The sequence below is a fragment of the Callithrix jacchus genome, chromosome 14, assembly GCF_049354715.1.
Source record: "Callithrix jacchus isolate 240 chromosome 14, calJac240_pri, whole genome shotgun sequence".
NCBI lineage: Eukaryota > Metazoa > Chordata > Mammalia > Primates > Cebidae > Callithrix > Callithrix jacchus.
The window spans coordinates 32,700,052-32,727,447 of record NC_133515.1 but is presented as its reverse complement, the minus strand read 5'-3'; the positions used below and the strand labels follow the sequence as shown (position 1 = coordinate 32,727,447).

Sequence of the window (27,396 nt, the reverse complement as noted above, 5' to 3'; positions counted from 1 at the left end):
AAAATCAGGTCTTCCTAATATTTTGAATCAAAAGCTATTGACATAGACATAGGGTGTCTTAACATTTCTGAATTCTGTCCATTTTGTGAACTGACAGGTCAATCTTTCTGCTTAAATTAGCTAGAATTAATTTCTAATGCTTGAGGCTAAAAATCTAATGCTTGAGTCTAATGCTTGAGACTAATACAATAGGTCTTCTAGGGAGGCAAACCTCAAACTTTATACTGTGGAGAAATCACCTAGGCGTCTTATTAAAATGTAGATTCTGGTTAAAAGCAGATCTGGATGGAGCCTTAGTTTTGCATTTCTAATAAGCTCCCAGGAAATAGCAGTGGTACTGGCCAGTGGCCTACACTTCAAGTAGAAAGGATCTAAGTAAGGAAAGGCAGGTTGAAAGAAGGCAGAGGTTGCAGGAAAATGAAAAGTCTATTTCCAATTTAAATTAGGGCAGGCCAACTACTGTTGCTAATAAACTTTAACATGTACAAAGGCTCCAAACAATAGAATTGCATTTCTTAATAATTACAATACTGAGTCAGTAACAGAACATGGGGCTGTTCTCCACCATGTATGCAAGGGCCTAAGTTAATTGGGAGGCAGGGAATGTCTACCATCTTCAACTCAAAGTGTCTCTATCTTTGGCCAGTGGGAGCCTCCTGAGTTATTTCGGCATGCCTCTAGGAGTCTTCAATAGTTCACTGTTACCTGGCATGACAAGATATTTCAAGCTTATTTGTATACTTCCAGCCTCAGGGTGCCTGGAATCAGCCCTTTCTCCATGAAACTCTGTTTTTCTATTTTATTTTATTTTTTTATTTTTATTTTTTTGTTGTTGTAGCATAAAACTGTGTTTTGAGTTGTTCATCACCACTAGGCTAGCCATTATTCTCAGGCTTTTTCATTAGACAGAACTGAGAGAGTGTTTGCATATGTGTGTATGTTTTCAATTTAAAAGCTCATGTATTCAAAGGTTGGCAAGGATATGGAGAAAAGGAAAGCTTTGAACATTGTTTGTAGGAATGTAAATTAGTACAAAATAGAAAACAGTATGGTGATGCATCAAAAAATTAAAACTAGAAATACCATATTATCTAACAATCCCATTTCTGGGTGGAATCTGATGGAAATAAATCAATATTTCAGAGAGCTGTCTGCACCTCATATTTATTGCAGCATTATTTACAAGAACCAAGACATGGAATCAACCAAGCGTCCACTGACAGATAAATGGATAAAAAAATGTGATAGACAAATAAACAGATATATGCACAATGGAATTATTAACCATATAAAAGTAGAAATTTTCTTATATGTGACAACATGGAAGGACTTGAAGGGCATTGTGCTTAGTGAAATAAGCCAGGCAGAGAAAGACAAATACTGTATGGCGTCACTTATATATGGAACCTAAAACAAACAAGAGGTGGAACTCACAGAAACAAAAAGTAAACCAGTCATTTCAAGGAGTGGAGGTGAGGGTGGTGAAATGGGAAATGTTGGTCAAAGGGTGCAAACTTTAAGTTATACAATGAATAAGTTATGAGAATCTAATATACAGCATGATGACTATCAAAAACACTGTGCTGTATGCTTGAAATGTGCTAAGAGACTAGATCTTAGGTGTTCTCACTGGTAAAGAAGAAAAAGATAGCTAAATAAGGGAATGCATATGCTAATTAACTCAATTGTGATAATCATTTCATAATATATTTTTCTAAAAATGTTTGTTTATCATTGTGTGATACACTTTAAATAATACACAATTTTATTTTTGAATTATACCTCAATAAAGCTGAATCAACTCCCTTGTGTTCCTACTGACATTTCTAATTCAGATCTAGCATTACAGAAATTTTCTTTAATATTTTGGTATTTTCTATTCTGTTTCTCCTCCCCATTTTACAATGTTGTAATATGTCTTTTTTGTCGAAGTATACAAACATTTTATACTATATTCTATCACTTCTTATGTCAATATTTTTCTAGTTATCTTAATTTGTAAAACTCATTCTTTGACAGATTTCCTAGGAAAAGCTCATGAAACAATATTCTGAGTTCTTGCATTTTTATCAGATTTTCTCTAATCCTTATATCCTTGAAAGTCAGTTTTGCTGGTAATAAAATTCTTAGTTTACATTCTCTTGTCTTGAGTATCTTATAGACAATATTTTTCTTTGGCATAAATCTTCACTATTAAAAAGTCTGGCAACAATCTATTTGTTCCTGTATGTATCATACGCTATATTTGCTGAAATGAAGTTTTTTTCCTCATTTTTCTTTAGAATTAATTAATTTCACTGGACTATTCACTAATTTCACTTGATAATTGTGGGTCAGTCTTCTCAAGTACATGATACATTCTTTCAGATTGTAGGTTATTTGTTTAATTTTAATTTTTAATTAACATATATATGTTTGTGGAGTATATATTATGAATGATTAAATTAACATATTCATCACCTTACATATTTATTTTTGTGGTGAGAACATTAAAAACCCACTTTATCAGCAATTAAGAATATACAGTATTAGAATATAGTTTAATATATTCAGGAAAGTTTTTGTTGCTTACAATTCATTCTGTTTTTTTGCTTACAATTCATTCTGTTTCATTCTGTATTTGTTTTGTTTTCTAGTTTTGATTTTCTTTTTCGTGGAACCCCTGGTAGCCCTGTCTTAACTTTTCTTTGCCTATCTTCAATATTTGTCACATTTTAAAAAATGGTTTCTTAGCTTAAATTTTTTTTAATTTAAAAATTTTCCTCATTTTATCTGTTTAAGGCATTTGATGTTTTTTAATTCTTAGCCGTTTCAAATGATTTTCTTTTATTTATAATTCTTTCTTGAGTTTCATGACCTAATTCTTTAGTTTTTCCTTATTCTAATTTATTATGTTCTTTCATATTCTGTATCATTTTGGTGATGTTTTAAATTTATTTGAAATGGTGGGTTACAATTTTAATCTATTTTATAAGCATATCTTTCTGGCATGCTTTCAGTGGGCCTAGGGATGATATTATGTTTCTTAATCTTATTTTTCTTATAATAACTTTAGATGAGATTTGACCTTGATAATTTTAAGTTGCTCATTTTTGTGAACATTATCTTCCTGAAGGCTTAGAAAGAGGCTTGATGCAGATAGCTTTTCAAGCTTCCCAGAGCTCTCACTTCTGTTATTTTTGCATGGTATTAAAAAATATGCTTGTCTGATTGTTGAGATAACCTGACTCTTCTTATCCCCCCTACTTTATCTCAACCTTCTCTTTCTTTTATCTCTGTTGTCCCTGTCAAGTTCAATTTTGACTCCACTCTAAATAGTTTTTCCTCCATATGGGTCCTGTTCTGAAAGAGCCACAGCAGGTCAGTTTCAAGTGTTCGCTGTAGTATCTTCTTCAGACCTATCTTACCGTAGGCACCGCCACTTGTTAATTTATGACTGCAGACAAGTTATTTTACTTTTTAAAGTCTCAGCTTCTTCATTTCAAGAACTAGAATAAGAATCATCCCTATCTCATAGTATTATAGTAGGAATAACATTATATAATATGCAAACATTTTAGCTAAGTAAATGACATATTATCCATGAGCTCACCAATAACCAACATTATTCCCAGGCAGTAATTTAATACATTTTGTCAAATGAATATGTGGATGATGTTAACTTTACGTAGACTTTATTACATTTGATATGGTAAAATGTCAGACACAATTCAGAGTTAAACCAAACTGAGTTATACATACTTTCATCTTTACCTTATGGTAATAAGTGAAAAAAGGAATTGAGATTTGTTCATAATTCTTGTTCTGACCAATAATGAATGTGTGTGTCTCATTCTATCAAGAAATTCACTTGAATGCTCCTGGAGAGGCATATTTGTTTAGAAAACATGCAGCGTGTTTAACATCTTCTCTTTTGTTTATTTTTATGTGCATCCCATATACATTCAGATAATTATGAACAAAACAGCACCAAGGTGATTTTTCAGGGACAGTTTCATTTTATTTTCATGCAGCTGCCCTGCTTTCTATTTTAACAATGTGGAATGATGTATAATTATGCATTGTTAGAAGATATGGGCTTGTTTATTCTCATTTATCTTGAAGAATAATTTTAAGTATTTCTGGAACATAGCAACTATGTCATCATAGCACCTGGGCACAAATGGTTTTGAGATTGTTAGATGTTTCATGTTTCTGTTTCTATCGAACACAAACAATGGGTCTAGAATGGGCAGGAGATGGCACAGCGGCTAAGTTTCAGGGTTGGCGTCAAAGTTTAGATCTTTATCCGAAGTTCTCTTGACTTGTTGGTTGTTGCCTTGAATTCTTCAACTGTGTCATGATTCAAAACATCCTGAAAGTTTGGGTCCATGAAGGATGGGAGAAGACCTTTAACAGGAGAGGGACCATAGCGTATTGAGCAACAGGCCATTTCTGTAATTTTCAGGTTGACATATAATACGTTTAACTCATGCTTCCGTCAGTCATTGGTTTTCCTTTGATAGTAGAAGCACTGGGACAATTTAAAAAAGAAAATAGGAATATTATCTCTATGGGTATGAGAGCTCAAAATAGTTTAGAAAAAGTTGATATTTCTACTATTTCTTAATTGTATGTCATTTTTTGTTTTTGTTTTAACTGTAGCTTCGGAAAGCAGTGATGGATCACATATCTGATTCTTTCTTGGAAACCAATGTCCCTTTGCTAGTTCTAATTGAGGCTGCAAAGAGCGGAAATGAGAAGGAAGTGAAAGAATATGCCCAGGTTTTCCGTGAACATGCCAACAAACTGGTAGAGGTAAGTGCAGAGGGGCCTGAGGACTTGAATTTATCCATGGGTTCAATCTCTACATATGGCTCTTAGAATTTCAATAGAGAGCTATTCTATTTATTTATATATTTTATGAGAAATAAAGTCCTGGAATCTTTCTTCCCTTTACCTTCTGATTACTGTACCCCCTTTCCAAGTAATCAAGCTATCAGTCATCTGTCTTTTGTCTATCTTACAACTTTAAGCATGCTCTGAAACATATCTGCCAATTTTCCTGAACAACAAGCAGGAGCTGAAACAAGAGAAGTAGAAGGGACATGCTGGAGTGCTAAATACGAGCTTTGATTTGAGGGCATAAATTAAAATTTCTTTTTTTTTTTTTTGAGACAGAGTTTCGCTCTTGTTACCCAGGCTGAAGTGCAATGGTGCAATCTTGGCTCACCACAACCTCCGCCTCCTGGGTTCAGGCAATTCTCCTGCCTCAGCCTCCTGAGTAGCTGGGATTACAGGCATGCGCGACCATGCCCAGCTAATTTTTTGTATCTTTAGTAGAGACGGGGTTTCACCATGTTGACCATGATGGTCTTGATCTCTTGACCTCGTGATCCACCCGCCTCGGCCTCCCAAAGTGCTGGGATTATAGGTGTGAGCCACCGCGCCCGGCTTAAAATTTCTAAATGGAGGCCTAGGATACTTCTCCCTTTTTTCCCTTCCTCAAATCCCTCTTCACTCCACCCAGTGGTGCCTAGATGCTGTTCACACTAGGAACTTGTTAAAAAAAAAAAATCCTACCTCCTTCAAAGAGATGTTTGAATTTTTGGTGGAAGATCTCGGGGCAGTACTAGGGTAAGTTAAGCATCATAGACATGTTTTATGTGTTAGAGGAATCTATAGGAGTTGCTTTATAAAGGCAAAATTGTATTGGGTAATATCGAAAAAAATATTATACAAAGTAAATGATAACTAGACTGCCCAAATTTAGGAGCTGGAAACCAACAGCCTGGCAAAGGTAGGACTAATGATGTTAGGCTAAATATAATAGGAAATAGAGAAGTTACACAAGAAAGATATGCGCTAGAGAACAAGAGCCCAGGAAGGGTGAGGATGGATCCTGGAAAATTTAGGAAATGGTTACTGGGGCCAGGTTAAAACTTTTACTGGCTCTGAGCACTTAATCCTACCACCACCACCACTATGATGCATTCCTACTTTAATTCATAATAAAATCCCTTAAGGGCCGGGCACAGTGGCTCATGCCTGTAATCCCAGCACTTTGGGAGGCCGAGGCGGGCGGATCCCAAGGTCAAGAGATCGACACTATCCTGGCCAACATGGTGAAACCCCATCTCTACTAAAAATACAAAAATTAGCTGGGCGTGGTGGCGTGCACCTGTAGTCCCAGCTACACAGGAGGCTGAGGCAGGAGAATTGCTTGAACCCAGGAGACGGAGGGTGCAGTGAGCTGAGATTGTACCACTGCACTCCAGCCTGGCAACAGAGGGAGACTGTCTCAAAGAAAAGAAAAGAATAAATAAATAAATAAATAAATAAAGTCACTTAAAATGAAATAAAACTTTAATGCAAGCTGAAAGGAAAGTAAGTTCTTTTTTTTTCCTTTGAATGGAAAAATTAAAATTCTTAGTACATTCATTAAATGTAAAATCCTTTCTGCTTTTCTTGGAGTGGATGATGGGGGTGGTGTTCGATTTAGTCGCATTCTAAGCACCTGCTTAGTTTGCTTCTTGGTTAATCCAGCACTGCAGGTGTCTCGGGCTGAAGACATCCAGCCAGCAGGAAGTCCTACGTCAAGCCTCTGCTTCTCTAGGATACAGGCTGAGCCATCACCCATGACAGCAGTCAGCAGGTTCTATATGCAAAAGCGTTGGCCACAATAGTGGAGGCTTTGAGCTTCCTGCCATAACCCCAGTGTCTTGAGACAATACCAGACTAGAGCTAAAACTAGAGTAATACTCAAAATATCAAAGCAGTCCTTTTGGCTCTGTTCTCTCATACCAGGCAAGCCTTCCCTCACCCTTCACATTCCACCCACATGCTCAGATAGTTCACATAGCTATTTAGGGATCCAGAATCTTTCCAAGGTTGACTTTGGAAGCTCTGTCCATTTCCATGTTTTGAGAAGGGGAAGGTGGAGAAAGAGGAGGATATGAGTACAGAAGGAAGGGGAGGAGGGAAAAAAATAATGCTGAATGGGTGCTACAAAGCTTTAAATATTCACATATAATAAAATAATATTAGCATATAAATATACCATTGCACTTATGTAATTACAGTATTTACAAGATAACTTCAAAGTTTATGGAAAATATTAACTGATGGTATGTTGTAGACACTGTGGATGAAGAACAGGACATGGATTTCAAATTGTGTGATAAACATCTACTTTCAGTCCTATTAGTGTCTTTACCTCATTTGCAGGTCATATCTGAAGTTCAAACTTAACATGCTGTATAAATAGGAGAAGGGGGCCAAAGACTCAGCTTTTTCCACTCATTCTTCCTTCTCCTGTGACAAGCCCTGGAAACATCCACCATTTTCCCTCATTCTGTCTTTAGGTTCCATTATAGATAAATCTGTTCACTGCATGTGATTCTTGATCCTAAACTTGTGACAGAAGTTGAAAGCTTAGATTACTTGCAGCTCCACATTTCCGAAAACTGCACTTTGCCTCCCACAAGTATTCCCTTCATTTCCCATGGATGGTCACTGTGGCCATCAACATTTTATGTCTTGATGCATAGTAGATACAGGGGCTAGTGTGTGGACTGGCTTCTGATTGACTAGGGAGTAACCAGAATCTACAAGTTTGCATGTATCAAAACCAACAACAACAACAACAATAGCCGGGCGCAATGGCTCACGCCTGTAATCTCAGCACTTTGGGAAGCCGAGGCAGATGGATCACTAGGTCAAGAGATCAAGACCATCTGGCCAACATGGTGAAACCCCATCTCTACTAAAAATAGAAAAAAATTAGCTGGGCATGGTGGTGCGCACCTGTAGTCCTAGCTACTCGGGAGGCTGAGGCAAGAGAATTGCTTAAGGCAGAGGTTGCAGTGAGCCGAGGTCGCACTATTGCACTCCAGCCTGGTGCCTGGTGATGGAGTGAGACTCTATCTCAAAACAACAACAACAACAACAACAAAACTTGAAGCACTGAGCTGAGTGTTAGCCTTTTGCTAGTTTTGGAAAGTGTGTGGATATGGGCACCTTTCTTAGTTTCTGTGTCTGTAATATGAAAAAGTTGGTTGGTTTACTGATTTTATATCCAATGAACTTGATAAATTCAGCTACTAATTCTAAAACTTTGAAAATTTCCTTTTGAATTTTCTATATACATATGTAGTCATGTACCTGCAAATTACGGCTGGTGTATTAGTCTGTTCTCATGCTGCTAATAAAGACATATGCAAGACTGGGTAATTTATAAATGAAAGAAGTTTAATTAACTCACAATTCCACATATGTGGAGAGGCTTCACAATGATGGCGGAAGACAAAGGAAGAGCAAAGTTACATCTTACATGGCGGCAGGCAAGAGAACTTGTACAGGGGAACTCCCCTTTATAAAACCATCAGAACTTATGAGACTTATTCACTACCAGGAGAACAGTATGGGGAAAACCACCACCATGATTCAATTATCTCCACCTGGCACCATTCTTGACACGTGGAGATTGTTACAATTCAAGGTGAGATTTGGGTAGGAACACAGCCAAACCATATCAAGTATCTTTCTTCTTTCTCAATACTTATGGTTTGTGTTTTTCCTTGCATTATAGTATTAGCTAGGACCCAATATGTGGTGGTAAAAATTTTTGTGATTGCCTGATCTCAGTGGGGAAATTTCAGTTCTGTACCTGAAATTAATTAATTATTTGCTCTAGGTTTCTTACAGATATTTTAATTAGATAAAGTTAGCTCTATTAGCCATTTGCTAAGACTATAAAAAATTAAGAGTAAGTATAGAATTGTTTCAAATTCTTTTTCTGCAGATGTTGAGATGATTTTCGGAGGTATTGGTATCAAAGTTATGCTTTTCCTTAAAAAATGAGTTGAAAATTTTTTCTTCTATTTTTTTGGGAAGTGAATACGGAAGATCAGCCTCATTTATTTTTTAAATGTTTGGTGGAGTTTACTGATAAAACAATGTGAGTGTGGGGATTTATTTGAGAAAAGGTTTAAAATCATAAGACTATTTACATTGTTTTATTTTTTAAGGTCAGTTTTGTTAATTTGCTTTTTAAGACTTTGTCATTTCATTTATTCTTCTAATTTATTGGCATAAAATTATCCATAATACATTTGAATTTTTTGTTAGACATATAAGGATCTGCATTACTTTTTTTTCCCCACTCATTTAACTAATTAGTGTTTTCTCTTTTCTTCTTGATTAGTTTTACAAGTGGTTTATCAATTTTAAAAATAAGCTTTCAGCTTTATAGGTTTGTTTGTATTCTAATTTATTTATTTCTGCTCTCTTCCTTATAGTTCTTTCTTTGCTGCTTTCTTCCAGTAAAGCTTACTTCTTCTTTTCTAACTTATTGGAATGGATAATCATGTCATTAATTTCTTGCCTTTCTTATTTTAGTGCTGTATGCATTTAAGGATATAAATTTTTCTCTAATCTATGCTTAAGTCTGGTTATTTTCTACTGACCTAATTTTAAATTCACTTATCCATGTGTGTCCAATATACTTAAAACATATACTGAGTTCAAGTTTTTTAAAATTTCTAGTTGATTCTTCTTTTTTATTTATTTATTATTTATTTTTGTGACGGAGTTTCGCTCTTGTTACCCAGGCTGGAATGCAATGGCACAATCTCGGCTCACCGCAACCTCCGCCTCCTGGGATCAGGCAATTCTCCTGCCTCAGCCTCCCTAGTAGCTGGGATTACAGGCACGCGCTACCATGCCCAGCCAAGTTTTTGTATTTTTAGTAGAGACGGGGTTTCACCATGTTGACCAGGATGGTCTCGATTTCTTGACCTCGTGATCCACCCACCTTGGCCTCTCAAAGTGCTGGGATCACAGGCGTGAGCCACCACGCCCGGCCGATTCTTCTTTTTTAAAGGGACACCAGTTCTTTAGTAAAATTTATTATCAGGTTATCTCCTTTAAAAATATATTAATCACAGTTATTTCAAAAGCCTAAGTCAAAGAACTCCAATGTTTGGGTCAATTTTGTCTTTGTTTTGGGGTGGCTCTACAGATGGATACCCCCAACACATCCAAAAGCGACTGAGATGTTAATACTGATGATGCAACACGCCCACCAAGAGGGTCCAGATGGGTTTATTGCTCATATAATGCGACTTCCGGGACAGCAGAGTAGGCACACATGCTGGTTCATAATGGTTCAAACAAAGAGAAGAATAAGTGGCTTTAGTTTTTATCATGTTAGGGCAAGTGGCTGGGGTCAGTATTTCTATGTGGCAGCCAGGATTTAAGTGGTTTGGATTTCCTAACAGCAATAAAAAGGTGGCCGCTCTTATCAGTTTTACCATTTGGGGAACAAAAGGGAAATGGGGAAAGGGTAACACTGACTTAAAAACTGTCAGCAAACATTCAGATAGACTTGGACTGTTCATTATAGTTTGGGCGCAGTGGCTCACGCCTATAATCCCAGGACTTTGGGAGGCCAAGGAGGGTGGATCACAAGGTCAAGAGATCGAGACCATCCTGGTCAACATGGTGAAACCCTGCCTCTACTAAAAATACAAAAATTATCTGGGCATGGTCATGCACGCCTGTAGTCCCAGCTACTCGGGAGGCTGAGGCAGGAGAATTGCTTGAACCCAGAAGGCGGAGGTTGCAGTGAGCCGAGATCGTGCCATTGCACTCCAGCCTGGGTAACAAGAGCAAAACTCCATCTCAAAAAAAAAAAAATAGACTTGGACTGTTCATTACAGTTCACCCTTTAATGTTTGACCAATGACTGGAATGTGCCATGTTTTGTTTTATTGATTTTAGACTTGTTTAAGTGAACTATAAATTATGGGACTCTATGAGGCTTTGAAAATGGAGACAGACTTTATTGCCTGTTTTTATTATTTAATTTTTCTTGTAATTGTATTATTGGATATGTTGGGTGATACTGGACTGAATGGCAAACATTTGTGTGGACAAATATAGAGGGTCTGGATAATGTGTTCTCTTCCCAGAGAGAATTCACCCTGTTTTCTATTGGGCAGTAGAGAGGCAGACCATCTCATTGCAGTCAAAGATTAAAGTGACTTGAACCCGTTTGTAGCATTTCTAAAGTTTAGCTTACCTTTCTTTTTCCACAGTCCTGAAGAATAATCTTCCAGGGTGGCCAGCTGAGTATCAGATGTGTCACCTCATTTGTGAATCGCAAACCCCAATTTTTTTTTTTTTTTTTTTAACACCAGGAGACTGAGTCTGCTTTGCCTTGCTTTTTGGATGGTCTCAACTTGCTTCTTGCCTGGTACTATTTGTAACCTAATTGACTGTCAGTTGACCTTGGGGAAAAAAGGGATGAAGCACCAAGTTTGCACCTTTGAACCTCTCTTCTCTGTGGGGTCTTAAGACCAAGTTTGCTGCCTCAGTGGGCTGTGCTCAACTCCATTTTTTGCCTCCTCAGCCTTATGAGATTGCTGAAAACTCCAAGGAATTATCTTCCTTTCAGCAGTGACCTTCTTTCTGACTTCTCAGTTTCTCTTTCAATGCTAAGAATTAGCAAATCCTGGTGAGGGTGGCTGGAGGGACAGGCCGAAGGTTAGGCTCCCCTCAGTGAGCCTCTCCTTTTGATCTAGTTTAAGTTTTGACATCTTTGGCAGCTCTTCTGTGCTTTCAGCAAATTGCTTTTATTGTGTATTTCTAGTGGTTCTCTGAAGGCGAGTGGGTCTCTTGTAGGCTACTCCATCATGTTGAGAAGTACAAATTCCTGAGAGGGCTCATTTAGATAAGTTTATGGGGTTTTCTTGTTGTTGTCGTCAGTATTTTTAGTAAGATATCTTTTTATCCATTGGAAATTTTGGGACTTTCATACTTTAAATAAATGGATAAATCAATAAAAACAGTTCTAAGTGAACTGAAATAAAAAGCTTGGAGGTATACTTCCTGTAATTCCCTCACTTTTGTGCCTCTTCTCTCCATTAAGCACAACCTTCCAGTCCTTCCCAGGGCACCTTTGATCTCTGTTTGAAAGCCTCTGATGAGTCTCTAAATTTCCTTTAATGTAAATCACATAAGAATCATTCATAAATACATGAAATAATCAATCTGTGAATAATTGATGATGGTTTTAGTCCTTCCACATTTTTCTTGAGATTAATGATAGTATATTCAGTTTGCTATCTATTTTTATGTTTTTTTCTTATATTTGTGTACCATTTTTTCCTGGTTTGATGTTCATTAAAATGGAGCCTATGAAGTGATTGAGCCCTGTCACAACTGTCCACAAGTTGTGGACCTTGAAAATCCTCAACAATGACAGTTTTAATGTACATAAAGTATTAGTAAAATGTGCAAAGGAAAAAATAATATGGGTTTTCATGATTGCTTTAACAAGTGAACTTTTGAGATTTTTTTTTCTCCACAATATTTATAACATATAATAAAATTTAGGAAAACTTCCACTAGGATGTGTTGATTAGAATTTAACAGGCGAACTGTGATGTAAAGTCACTATAGGAAGTATCATCTGTAGAACTAGATAAAATGATTATTAGTAATTTTCTCTCATCTTCAGAATCATGCCCTTCTCGAGGTTAGCTAAGGACTTCAGGGTGGGGCCGATCCTGAGTGAATCCTGAGCTGATCCAGAAACACCTATGGTACCTCATGTCTAATGGAGAAATGGAGTGCGAATTACGGCAACTCAGCAGCAAAGCAGTTTGGTCAGGGTTGGGGTGGAGTGGATGTAAATTGGGTACAAAATAAGCATTGCCACAGTGAAAATGAAAGCTAATCTTGAAAATGAGATGCAAGATCAATATAGCTATTTTGGGTCTCCAAACTTGTTTTATTCTTTCCATTGCTTGCCTGCTGAGTCAACCTGTCTGCTTTCCCTTTTCCCCTCATCTCCACCACGCACACCTGAGTGCAAGCCACACACTCTGTTGTGCAGGGAACTGCAGTGGCCTCCCCGCAGGCCTCTTTCATCTGCCTGGCCCTCTGCAGTCCCTTCTGCACAGAGCACTCAGAGTGAACTTCTAAAAATGCAAATCAAATCATATAATTTCCCTGCCTGAGGCCATTCAGAGATGTCCTCTTTTTTATCAGGTTAAAGACCAACATTGTAAAGAAGCTTACATGGCTTTCAGGATTTGACCTTCTCTTCAGTCTTCAGGCTCCCCTTCCTGTCCCCTCTTTTTTTTCCCCAAGGAATCTGCCACACCTGCCATCTTTTGCATGTTAAGCATGCCATGCTCTCTCCCACCCTAGACCTAGGCCTTGTGTTGTCTGTTTCCTGATGAATTCCCCACTCTATCCTTTCCTCTAGTTTCTAGGCATTGTTCAGCTTTCAGCCTGAACATCATGGCCCCAGGTTGGATCAATTCCCTGTGTCTTTTTCACTTTCATGACATCCCATTTACTTTAGGATTGTACCCACTTGGCTCTACAACTATCTGCCAGTTCTCCTGCTAGTTTACCAATTCCTTCAGGAAAGCGACCATGTCTAATTGAATCGTAACTACAACCCAGCTCCTAGCCAAGTACCTAGCATCTAGCAGGGATTCAAGAAGGAGACGGTGCTCAAAAAAGGAATAAAATAATCAATGTAGCCAGTGATGTTGCCACCTTTTGGGCCCATGAGGTAACATATTTCAATAGCACAGCTGTAGGATCCTAAGAGGCATGTTGGAGATCAGCAGTAAAGAGACATTGTACTTTTTAAATTGTCTAATTTACTATCAAGAAGGAATTTCAAATCTGTGAAGAAAAGAAATACTGTTTGTACCAAGTAGAAAAGACCTCTCTTGCTACTAGAATCCCTGAGGAGTTGAATTAACTCTCTCAAGGTGCTCCTGAGGTTGTGTCCCTAACTCCATTATCATTCCTTTCCTGTCCTCTGCCTGACAAGCGTGCTTCTGCTCTCATCCTCAGTTAGTGGATGTGAGAGAAGGAACTGACAAAGTAAAGTACAGCACTGAAGTCATAGCAATGATAAGTTGGGCAAGGGAATCTCAATTCTCTGTTTCATCCTCTTGACTTAGTTACTGCTGATAGCAGTGCCCCATGAAGGATGAGACATTATATCTACTGGAAATGCATGGTTTGGAAGTCAGAGTCAAACCCTGATATTCAGAATCACTAATGTGATCATCCATTAGTCTGGCACCAGAGTGCCTTCCTTTCAGCCTCGAGTAAATTGCTCTTCTGAGTTAATCCCTCCCCTTGCACAATGTTGCCTGAGAGGACCATGTGCTGATGTTCTTCCAGTTGCTGGCTATATAACCATGAACAAATCAGAAAAAGTTCCTGCTCTCATGTGACATGCGTTCTCTTGGGAAAGATGAGAAAAGGAGAGGTAAGTATATACTACGTAAGGCAGAACTCTTTGCTGTAGCACAAAATTAAACAGAGTAGGATGATACAGAATGAAGGAGGAGGGCATATGAGGTCAGAAAAGACTTCCCTTCTAAGATGACTGTTTAATAGAGATGTGAAAGGAGTGGGAGAACATTCCAGACTGTGAAAAAAACAAGTCCGAAGACCCCAGGGCAGCAGTGTGCTTTGGCATGTTGGGTAGACAACAAAGAGACCAGTGTGTCCGGAGCCGAGACTGAGAGGAAAATTACAGAGATGAAACTGAGAGCTGGGTATAAAGATTTTGTGGTTTACTCAGATATTTGAGTCCATTGGAAGGTTTTGAACAAAGGCATGACACAATCTGACTTCCATTTTTAAAAGTTCACAGTGCTGCTTGATGGAAAATATAAGAGTGATAAAAAGCAAAGAAAGAAGAATATGTAAGATAACACTGCAATAGTCCAGATTAGTACCATGACTAGAATAGAGACAAGGTCAGTGGGAAGGCGTGGTTCGATTTTCCTATATTTCCAAGGTTGAGCTGAGATATTGAATGTTGAAATGTGTGAGACAGAGAAGAGTCTGGGAAGAATGCATGTTTTGACAAGTTGCAGGGACATAATCAGCTGAAACTTTAATAAAATGTTAATAAAGCATAGCCTACAATCTCTGACTATTTCTCAGTTGGTTCTGGCTTCAGTTGTCTGATAGTTGTGGTCCTATAACCTCTACACAAATGTCCTGAGTTTAAATAAATGTAAGAGTTTTGTATATTCCAGGGCCTTGTTTCACACCATGAATTAAAAAAGAAAATCAAGAAAAGCTGCATCATAAACTACATTGATGATGATCATGCCACTGCACTTCAGCCTGGGTGATAGAGTGAGACTCTGTCTTAAAAACAACATCGATAGGATTGGATCTCCATGCATTTTCTAAAGACAAACTCAATATTCTCATACCCCTTTTTCTCCTTGCTGCCTTCCCCAATCCAGCTAATAACATTTGAACTAGAACTGAGTTACTGAAGTTTCTCTAATAATTGAGCCATAGTAAGTCTATAAATAATAATACTCTATGAGAGCTATTTTGTTCAGCTCATGTATGTTAAACTTACAGTATATTTTATTTTTTCATTTAAGAAGTATATATTCCAGTACTAATCTCCCCTATAAATTCCTGATTTTTTTAAGCCCTACCATAGTTTGTAAGGTTTTCTACAATATACAATAAAGCATTGGAGAAAAGTTCAAGGGCCCACCTTGGACTCTTAATAACTGTTTAAATATAAGGCTAGGGTTTTAAGATTAACTCCTTATTAGCTTATTTAATGCTTCTGGCAACCTGAAGCCATTATTTTTCACTCCAAATTCTAGATGAGAAATCTGAGGTTTTAAGAAGTTTAATAATTGGCCCAATGTCACATAGTTAGAAAGAGACAGAATTCATGCACAAACCCAATTATTCCAGACTCCAGGACCACATTCTTAGCCACTGTGTCGCACTGCCCTCATACTCTCATCCAAGGTGTCTAGATAGCCTAAAGTCTGGTCCTTCATGTAATTATTTAGTACAGTTTCCGGCCCCAAAGTAATTGTTTAAAAATGTCAGCTGCTGATGTTGGTGTTATCATACATGCATTAAGTTTCATATCTATGAAATCACATTTTAGAGAACAGCTTTATTTTACTGCACATACCCTGAAAGCAATGCACATTACTGTAGAATAATTCCTACATGCTAGTGGAATAGATTATGCCCGGTGCTTTTAAGTACTGGTATTGAGCAGTAAACCAAGCTCACCCACTGGCTTCATGAGTCTTCACCTGCACAGCTTTCATTGTTCCTATCTGTTCAAATTACTAAATGTCACAGACTTTGAAGGTTACCTGCAGATTATTGGAGTCGAACAACATTCGGTATTTTTATGTCAAAGGTCTATTGCAGTGCTTGAATTAACTATGCACATAATATAAATATTACCAGGTAACATTTCAATGTTTACACCATAGTCAAACTATAAAATGTAGGGCCATGATTATGAAATCAATTGTTTTCACATATAAGAGAAACCAACTATTAGTTTCCATGAAAACCTTCCAATTGACTCAAATATCTGAATAAAATACAAAATCTTTATACCCAACCCTCAATTTCATCTCTGTAATTTTTCCCTGGTATTTAGATAAAAACTAATGACACCATATGCAACCCTCCAAATTATATTCCAATAGGTGAATTAAGCACCCTTACTCAGCCACATCCAGAAAATAGAGGGCAATTAACTATGTGGTCCATACCTAAACAGGAGAAAGACAATCAGCACTTAGCTTGTTCCCTGTGCTAGATACTACAGTAATGTTCACACATTATCTCTTCTAATCCTCTAAGTAAGTGCTTTAATAGTTAATATCATATTTTTGCAGATGAGAAACCTGAGGCTCAAGGAACTGAAAGTAGCCTGACCAGAGTCACTAGATGATGGATGAGTGACAGAACCAAATGCATTCAAATGCCCTGGGGTCCATGTTCTTTCTGCTCTTCCATATACTTGCTTTATCCGTATAGATTTATATTTATAAATATTAACCTTATACATTCCTTGCCTGCTTACCCTCACCACAATAAAATTATTAAGCCAGCATACTGGTAATGTTTTTTAGTTTACTCTCCAAAGTTCAGGAATAGTGTTGTGATGTTTCCCAGGAAGCTGGCATCTGGATTTTAATAGTAGTGTTGGTACATCAGACATTAGAAAGTTACATTTCATGTTGCTTCTGCAGACATGCAGAAAATATTTTTTTCTTATACTAATAAGTTTTGCTGTTTTAGCATCTAGGCAGAGAGTGTCTATTCTCTGCATGTATGTATATACATATTTATATGTGTTTTCTCTTGTATTTTGTGTTTTCTGCTACTGTTGAAAGGTGTGCATATATTATAGAACTACTTCAGGAAAGTAATAAGCTTATATTGTTAAGATCAGACCCCTTCAATGCAAGAATAAAAAAATCATGCCCCAGTAAAAATGATGTGATGTGTAAAAGCAACTAGTTTTTTAATTGCCCAGGAAAAAAAAAAAAACCCTTCGATGCCCATATGTTCTATTTTTTCTAGTACTAAGGGATTTTTAACGTCACAAAGCCTTCTAGGTGGCCTGAAGCCATAGTTGGAGAGGGAAAGTGTATTTGAACACTGCTTTTTAGAACCAACAATGAGTTTTCAGGTTTCTTGGACTCCATTCGTTTCAGAAGGAGGTAGAGTTCTACTTCACAAAGCCCTCTAGCCTGCCCAAGGCTCAGTGGGTATGTACTTTCAACCCTTACCTTAAAAGACAATGTTGGGTCTTTTGGACCTGATGACTAGAATTTCTTTGATGTGTAATGATTTACCCCTACTGCTGTGTGTGTGTGGATAGATCACTTTAATCCTCTGACCCTCAGATTTTGCATCTGTCTCATCACTATTTAGGTGTTGTCCATCTTTGATATTTTACAGATCTAAGGACCTTTCCTAATCTCAGATTCTAGTGAAAGGGAAGACATGTTTGAGGGTACTTTTGTGGTTGAATCTTGAATTTAGGGGTTACAAGGAGAACATGTCATTATAGTGGTTTCCCAGGTGGCCTAACATTCAGGTGAGCAAGGAGCTGAAGCTTGGAGTACAGCTGTTCTAAATCATAAACTTACCAGCAACATGGAACCCATCACTCCTTATTGTACTCCCATGACTTAGGCCGGTGACGGATCCAATGTCTGAAACACAGATCTGAATAATTCTTAATCAGCTTGGCTATTATGTGAGTAGAAGACAGACAGAACACAGGTCTGTGCCTGTCACACAGAAAAATCTACACCTGAGCTAAATAACATTCTGTTATAACTGAAACCATTTGTTTATTTAAAAAAAGCTTCCACTTTCTGTTTTTTCTTTTTTGGTGGGCACATTAGTGCCTGCTGGTAAAAGCCAATAATTGTGGATGGCCACAGTGCCCAGGGATGGCAGGTGTCATGGCATTCTTTTTATTTTTAATAATATATTGAACACAGTATAAGCAAAATATTATTTCGACATGAAATTAATATATAAATGACTAGATATTTTACTGTCTTTTTCCATACTCAATCTTTAAATTGTAGTGTGTATTTTTTGCTTACAGTTATTCGCAGACCTTGAATGACGTCATTTTGCTCATCAGCACACCGTTTTCCGGTCTCCAGAAACATTCCCTGTCCTCAAAGCCACTCCAGTATGTGTGAGTCTGGGGTTAGGTGTGTTAGACACAAAAACACGTTCTTTGATCTAAAGAACAAATAGTTTTTTGATCATATATAAAATACAACATCAGCATCTTTTGGGGAGAAAAACAATGTTTTAACTGGCCTTAGCGTAAAATCTAAGTAAATACTGTTTGCAATACAAATGCACCTTTTGAAAATTTCCCCACTACCGCTTCCCACCAGATTGCCACCTTTGGCTGCTCCTATTTAGACATTCTGGAGCTGCCACAGTGTGTGAATTTCACACATCCAAGGTGCCTGGGAATTGAGTCAATATTTTCACATAATACCAGTGGCCACAGAAATATAGTTACTAACTTAGATGGACATAGATGGACAGGTTGTTATTTTTTATCTTAATACAATAGTACCCTCATGATCTATCTTTTCTAAATCTTTTCTTGGGAGACTAAAAGAAGAAACATGCCCTTCAAATCTGTAAATTATCCCAACCAAATGTTTTCCTTACCCAGTTGATATGAAGGGAATCCAAGTCACATGAGCTCTATCACATTCTCTCAGCCATATACATATTTTTTATTATTTTATTACTTAAATTTTTCGAAAAGAGTGGTTTATAACTTAATTTTAGAATGCACGGTACTTTGATGGTAAAGCTGTAACGCTTCTTTAAAAATGCATTTCAGGCTACCTGTATGAGGAAAGGTGCTCAGCTTTTCTGTAAAATGTCATGACAGTTTCTGCACAGAGACTGGAGACTTGGAGGATGTTAACGGCAGTGGGGCAGTAGAGTACTTTATGGATCAATAGTTTTGCAAACTAAAAATAGGCTGTGATTGGACCTATCCCAACGCAACACTCAGCTAAAGAGGCTGTTTTCATTCCCACAATCAAGTATCTCAAAAAGTCAAGTCTTTTCAAGTAGGCGACTTCAAGTATCTGTGTTACATAGAGCTTAAAAAAAAAACCTAATTTGCAATTTACATCCAAATTGGCACACTTTTCCTGTGCCTATTCTGTAAACAGGATAACAGCCAGGTGTTTGTCTTCATCCTGGCTGGCCAACATCTTAGCTTCATACCTGTCTGGGGAAGGGGCTCAGGTGGGAACCCCACCATGTCAGTACCCACTGTGGAGGGTGAATCATATCCTTCCACGTAAGGTAGGTTCACAGCTGACAAAGCCAAAGCCAAACACAAATAATGGGGGGCAGTGAGGAATTAAAGCAGGCTTGCATTCTTGCAGAGGACACCAAAAATACAGCAAGAAACAGTGCAAGAGAATTCAGGCTGTTGCAGCAGGGTCAGAAGCTCAGACAAGCAGAACAAGGAAGACTGGAGAGTTCCTGTATTGGAGGAAAGTGGAAAAAGAAAGGGAAAGCAGGGAATCTGGTTGCCTCTGCTCATGGCTCTTTCTGATGCAGCTCTAATTCATAAGTTAAATGCTTGCTGTTTTTCTGCCCTTGAATTTTGCCTTGAGGACCATTTTCCTCTCTCACTGACTTCACAGATTCTGTCTGACCTTTCTTATTTCTCCCCATGGTCCTCCTGTCACCAGAAACCTTTCAAATGGTTATTCTATATGCTTGTAGATTCTAGTGCCTTGCTACAAATATGGGTTATATTATTGCCCATTATTTCTCCTGATTGTTTTCAGGGGGAAAAACATCTAATATCCAATGAATTCTCTTGGTTTGATTTCTTGCCTGGAAATTTCAGAGCAACAGTTACTTTTCTCAAGATGAAAACAATTCAACCTTTGTCCCGATTGCTTAACTAGAACTGTGGAAGAAAGGCTTTTGCTCAAATACTGTTAATAAATGGCTGCCTCGGAATTCTGAAGAGTTTCTCACGGTCAAAAAATACTAATGACATGTGTACAAGTGATTTTCTTGCCTGATAGAGTCCACGTGTACATCCACAAGAAAAAGCATCAAAGCTAATGTTTCTTTAACCTATCTTGGAGAACTTTAGTGTGAAATGTCAATTTCCATGACAAGTTTCCTTAGAAGTGAAGAGAGGTTTTCATTTCCACATAGTTGCTCATAATTTCCTACGTATCTCTTCTACAATAATTTTCAAAGCAGTGAATGTTCTGTTTTGTTCAAAAACATTTATAATCCTGCAGAAACCTAATGTATCCGTAGCTGTGCTGTGGTGTACTTTTAGTTGCACTGGTAGTTGCTTTTCATTCTGGAAAACGATGGTTGATGATCATGAGTTTGAAGGAGCTGATGATCTCTTGTTTTGAGCCAGAGTTTCACTCTGTCACTCAGGCGATAGTGCAGTGGTGTGGCATGATCGTAGCTCACTGCAGCCTTGACCTTCTGGGCTCAAGTGATCCTTCCAGGGTAGCTGGGACTGCATGACGAATTTTCTGTGTTTTTGTAGAGACAGGGTTTTGCCATGTTGCCTAGGCTTATCTGGAACTCCTGGGCTCAAGTGATCTGCCTACCTCAGCCTCTCAAAGTGCTGGGGTTACAGGCATGAGCCACCAAAGCTGGCCTCATTTCCTCTACTTTGAATGAAAATTTTACTTGGATTATGGAAATCAAAGTACTTAAGGAGTAAAATAAGATTATTGTATATCAGGGTTTCTCAGCCTCCTCATTTCTGACGTTTTAGTCTGGATAATACTTTGCTGTTAGGGGGCATCCTGTGTGTTATAGGATGTTTAGGAGCATCTCTGGCCTCTACCTACTAGGAGTGGCTTCACTCTAATTGCAATAACCTTAAATGATCCAGATACTGTTAGGGATTTCCTGGGGGACAAAATCATCCCTCGTTGGGAATCACTTCTGTATAATCTTTAAATACATATGCATATGAAAAGTTAACTCATGTGCACTCAGTGCCCCATACCTACATCAGTTCATTTGCAACACACATTATTTGATGTAAATTCAGTCAGCAGAGAACACAAGAAATAGGTGAAGGTTTGTTTCTTTATTGAAATTATTGTTACTCAAAATTGTCATCAGTTTCTCTCCCCATAGTAATTTGGTGAAAACCTCTTGTCGCAATTATTTTCCTCTGTGATCTTACTGCTGCTTATAATCTCACTATTTATCAGAATGCCCTCGTATTCTGAAACTATTTCCAGAGTGGACATTTTACTGTTGTTCAAATAGTAATACCTAATTAGGATTCTCTCACTGATTTCTTTTTAACTAAGGCAGCTAGCTTAAAATAAGGCTCTAATGAAAGAGGACAGGAACAGGTAGGTAGAGAATACACTGGAGAAGGTGTGTATAAAGAAGACACTGGAAGATGGCAAAGCCTGTTCCATTCATATCACCCATAAAGTTCAGGACCAGTTATTAAATATGACCACAGGGCACACATAGCACACACTCCATAAGCACTTATCAGTTGAAGGTGAAATTTAGGTTGGAATTCTCTGGATAGGCCTATGATCAATATAACTTTAGTTGTACTTTCTATTAATCTCTTTAAAAAAAAAAAGGAAAATAAATCTTTCATACAGTTAGCGCCTTTCCTTAGTGCCCTGATATATTGTACACTTGCTACCTCTGAGCCTTAACTCCTGAAACACATTGAGCCAGGAATTTCTTTCCCAGTTCTTTGCCTGGCGATCTCCTGCTTTATTTTTTAAATGAAACGATAGCAAGAATGCAGGTTATTTCCAAGCAGTTAATGGGAAACTATGTACTGTAGTAAATAAGCCACATTCAGAGTGAGGACTGTACACAGAGGCAGGAAGATCATGTTTATCCCTAGAGTCATGTACATTGACATTAACGCTCCCGACCTCTGAAAACAGGCCAGTGTTTGCAGATGTGTGTTCAAGTATACCCAAGAGACAGACACTGCTACCCAGGGCATTAGCATACTGGTTACAGAAACCAAAAGGCTTCATTGTTCTAAATGTGCCCCCTGGCAGCATTAGCCTTACCTGGGAGCTTGTTGGAAATGCAGACCCTTGGGTCTGCATTTTAACAGGATTCCCAGGTGATTTCCATAATATTCAAGTTTGTGAAACTCTGGCATGTGAAACATTTTCCAGAATATATTCCAATGAGATGCTCTGGGGGTAAAAATGGGAGTTTGAGGAAGGATAGGTTCAAATATATATGTGGGAATCTCCTCATGCCATAGCCACTGCTATGTTCTGAATGTTTGTGAGTCTCTGTCTTCATCTATTCATGGTGCTGGAACAAAACACCTTAGACTGGGCAATTTGTAAGCGTAGGAAACTTACTGCTCACAGTTCCAGAGGCTGGGAGGCCCAAGATCAAGGCTCCAGCAGATTTAGTGTCTGGGGAGGGTTTGCTCTCTGCTTCAAAGATGTAGGCTTCTTGCTGTCTCCTCATATGGTGGAACGGGCAAACAAGCTCCATCAGGCCTCTTTTTTAAGGACACCAATCCAATTCACAAGGACTCTACCTTCATGACCTCATTGCCTCCCAAAGCCCCCACCTCTTAATACCTCCACATTGAAGATTGGATTTCCATATGCAAATTTTGGAGAGAAAAACATTCAGACAATAGCACACCTCAAAATTCTTTTGTTGAAACCTAATTCCCAGAGTGACAGTAGTAAGAGGTGGGTGGGGCTTTTAGGAGGTGACTGGGTAATGAGGACTTCATCCTCATAAATGGGATTAATGCCCTTATAAAAGAGGCTCCCTTGTCTCTTCCCCAGCATGAGGACACATAGAAGGCACCATCTATGAGGAACAGGTACTCACCAGGCACTGAATCTGCTGGTCCGTTGATCTTGAACTTTGCAGCCTCTGGAACTGTAAGCCATAAATTTCTGTTATTGATAAGTTACCTAGGCTCAAATATGTTGCTTCAGATGTCTGAACACACTAAGACAGCCATGTTTTGGAGATTAACAATGTACATAGACACTGAGAAACATACTTTGGAAAATTCCAAATTATAACATCAGGCCTTAGAGGTGGGGGAGGCTTGAATTCTGGACATTTGAATTAAAATTTGGTGATAGAAAACAAGGGTTTAATATGATAAAAGTACTAGGTGATTACTTTGGATCAACTTTATTATTTTTTGATGTCAAAAATGAATACATTTTCAAATGTCATGGCAGTCAGCTTGCTAAATGCCATTAGCTTCCAAGTGATTCTGTCAAAGGCAATCCAGAAATGCATAATTACTGTTGAGTCAATGCTTATTTACTGAGTCTAATTATTTATTTTGTTGGCAGTTATTATTGCTTTTTCTGGCATTAGTTCTAAAGCTATTTGGTAAAATGTGGACAGTTCTAAAGTATAGGTACAGTATTCATTTGCTAGAGCTGCCATTAAATCATACCACACACTGGCCAGGTGTGCTAGCTCGTGCCTGTAATCCTGGCACTTTGGGAGGCCAAGACAGGCAAATCATCTGAGATCAGGAGTTCGAGACCAGCCTGACCAACATGGTGAAACCCCGTCACTACTAAAAATACCAAAATTAGCCGGGCATGATGGTAGGCATCTGTAATTCCAGCTACTTGGGAGGCTGAGGCAGGAGAATCACTTGAACCTGGGAGACAGGGTTTGCAGTGAGCCAAGATCACGCCGTTGAGCTCTAGACTGGGTAACAAGAGCGAAAGTCTGTCACATAAACAAACAAACAAAAAACAACACACACAGAGTGGCTTAAGTAACATAAGTTAATTTTCTCATGGCTCTGGAAACAAGGGGTCCAAGACCAAGGTGTCGGTAAGTTTGGTTTCTCCTGAAGCCTCTCTTGGCTTGCAGATGCCATCCCACTGTGCCCTCACATGTTCTTTCCTGTGTGCTCACACATCCCTAGAGTCACCTCCTGTGTCCAGTTTTCTTTTATAAGGACACTACTCAGATTGGTTAGGGCCCATCGTCATACCTCCTTTGAACTTAATCACCACTTTAAAGACTCTGTCTCCTACTACAGTTGCAGAGTTAGGGCTTCAACACATGAATTCTGGGAGAACACAATTTTGCCTAAAAATCCCAACCGTTTATTTTTTCTTTTCTTTTTTTTTAAATGAGAGAAGAGAGGCAGAAATACTTTCATATGTTTTGCAGGCTTTACCTTTAATTTTAAGTCATTATTTATGCCAATTACTGCATGCCCCAGAGATGAATTTTATGGTGGTCTAGGTCATCACTAATTATTTTGTTTCTGATACAGATTCTTTCACCTTATTTAAAAATATCTTCAAACTTTCCAAGTGTACTACACAGACAAACCTGACTTCATCAAGGAGTTCCTCAAACTCTAGAGTCTGGACCACGCTGTTGCAGTCAGTGAAGACCCAGCTAGTAATACTCCTCATTCCATCCATTTTCTTAGGTGTGGATGCAGAGTTGGCCAAGGATTTTCCTTCTGCTGTAATGTATTCACCAAAGCCTAAAATTTCTTCTCCAGGATTTGAATAATCACAGAAGACCTTGTTTGCTAAAAGGTCTCATAGAGAATGAAGGATGAGTATTACAACAACCACTCCTTTTTATGCTCTGTCTGAGAAATTTGATTTCCTAGCCTGAGCAGCTGCCATTCTCTCATGCAGCTTGTTGCCACTGCTGTTGAGAGAATAGGTATTTTTAAATCCCTTTCTCTTTTGGATAATAAAATATTCACTGAAAATTATGTGTGTAAATAGAGTAGGAGTGGGAAGTGAGGACAATAATGATATTGAATATATCATGTAATTATGAGCTAGACTTTCCCCAATCTAAATAATTTTTTGACTACTTTAGGGTCTTCTGCCTGCTACATCAGCTACAGCCAGGGCGTCTTATTATACATAGTGATTTACCCTGTAGACAAAGACAGTCGGGAAAAAATCATTATCAGTTTATTTTCATTCCCCTGCTGCATTTTAATGTTAAGATATTTGCAAAAAATGTGGAGGTTGTATGAATACATGAAGCATTGGTTATAGCTGCACTTGACAATAACATCTAATGTTTATATGGTATTTTTATGTTCGTATTGTATGGTTTTATATTACTTGTAAACACTTCTTCAGTATATACTTTGTCCTTGGAACACCTCAATGAGGAAGCTAAGGCAAATTTCTTTCCTAAGAAATGTGATATTACCAGTTAGTAACAGACATGATTCTAGACTCCAAATTAACTGAGCATCTGCTATGTGCCAATAGTATTTTGAATATTTGAGATGTGTCAGTGAACAGAGATCTCTACCCTCTGGGAGCTTAATTCTAATTATAGAAGGCAGATGACAAACAGACAAAATAAATATATAACTTAAGTGCTATGGAAAAAGGAAAAGTAGAGCAGTCAGGGATTGGGATATGGGGTTGCAGTTTTAAGTAGGGTGGTCAGAAGAGGTTATATTGAGAAAACAGCATTTAAGCAGTCTGGAAAGAAGTGATTTTGGTGTTTAGTAGTTTGCTCCCTGTCTCTCTGCCACCTATTCATTGGTTATAGCATAATTACCCAAATGACCTGCAAGTATTTGCACAGAAACCTTAACCATGGAATGATTAGAGAGAACAATGGACATTGGCCTGGACTTCTAAAAAATGACAACGTGAATTAGGAGAAGTCCACCTAGTGTCGTGGTAAGCAGAAAATTGCAATACCTTTTTAGAACAAGTGCAATCCACAGCTTTAAGAAAATCTTAAAATTAAAGTCAATGGTGTTTCTGTCGATGCTGAGTTTGTGGCTATCATGGGCTAATCAGTGTTCCTCCTAACATGGCCATCTGCATATTTGGGCATAGGACTGCTCACACATTGAGATGAAGTTAGACTTCCGTTTGTCCCTGAGAATGTTCCTTTAGGGCTTTGTTATAGATCATTGCAGATCCAGCTCCTTGATATTGATGAAGGATAAAGAAAGGAAGATAGAACTTTACAGGGGGAATCAGTTGTTTAATTGAGCAGTGAAAAGAAGGCATTGAGGAGTTTGTGACCTAAATGCTATCAAAGCATATCTGATATCTCTTAGGGGGGGTTCTTTATCCTGTGACATAAAATTCCACCCCATGATCTCAAATTATTCCAAGTAGGTGGGACAGAATAGACTAAGTAATCTTGTGATAAACAACCCTGACCCTTAATGGCTTAAGATAGCGTAGATTTAATTTTCCTTCATAACTTTCCATTGAGAGTTCTAGGGTTACTTGGGAGCACCTATTTCTCTTCACCATCCTCACCTTGTGACTGATGAAGGAGCCACCATCTGGAGTATGCCAGTATTTGTGGTCGAGGCAAATGGTGCGGCCAGACATGCACTAGCTTCTAAAGCTTTCACTGGAAAATGGTGTGTGCTTCCCCTAACACTCCATGCACGAAAGACAGTTCACCTGGACAGAATTAAGTTCAAGTGCTTGTGGAAATAAATCCTACCTGGTGGTTGGAAGGAGAAAGAACCAGGATATTTGTAAACTGTGTAATAATTCACACAGTGGGTAAAATTTTGAGGTTTCTGTCTACTCTGAGACTTCAAAAAAAAAAATTATTGACGAGTTGCTGTTTGCTATTTGATGAGGTGTCCTGTTGCTGTTCTAATTGGATATCTGATTCCTCTTGTGGAGTTCTTCATTTTTCAGGAAGGAGTAAGGCAGGACCAACTTCTGCAACAATTTGAAGTTGAAGAGATGAAGTTTAAGGTCAACGTATGACAGCCTTGTTGTTAGTTTTGTTGACAGTATACTCAATATACTTTTAAATGAAGTAGTTTTCTCAGAAGCTCGGGTTGGGTTGCAAAAGAAAAAATTAAAGCAGTCTTGTCTATCACAGAGGAAACTTTAAAAAATTATAATTCTTATACCACAGGCAACATGTTATTTTTTGATCTCCATGACTTCTGTTATGTAACTTCAAGATATTAGGTTCTATAGCTTTCGAGAAGGGCTCAGAAGGGTAGAAAGGACTGTCAAATAT

The 27,396-nt window shown here is 38.1% G+C and overlaps 1 protein-coding gene across 15 annotated transcripts in view; it reads left to right on the top strand.

Annotated features, from left to right (window-relative positions):
* CTNNA2 (catenin alpha 2) overlaps window positions 1–27,396 on the top strand; it is a 1,148,556-nt gene that overhangs the window by 906,539 nt on the left and 214,621 nt on the right. For all 15 annotated transcript variants that reach the window (XM_035273413.3, XM_035273412.3, XM_017964211.4 and 12 more), the window contains one exon: window positions 4,645–4,797. In XM_035273413.3, the coding sequence (XP_035129304.1) occupies window positions 4,645–4,797 (153 nt within the window). The remainder of the gene's footprint in view (window positions 1–4,644; window positions 4,798–27,396) is intronic.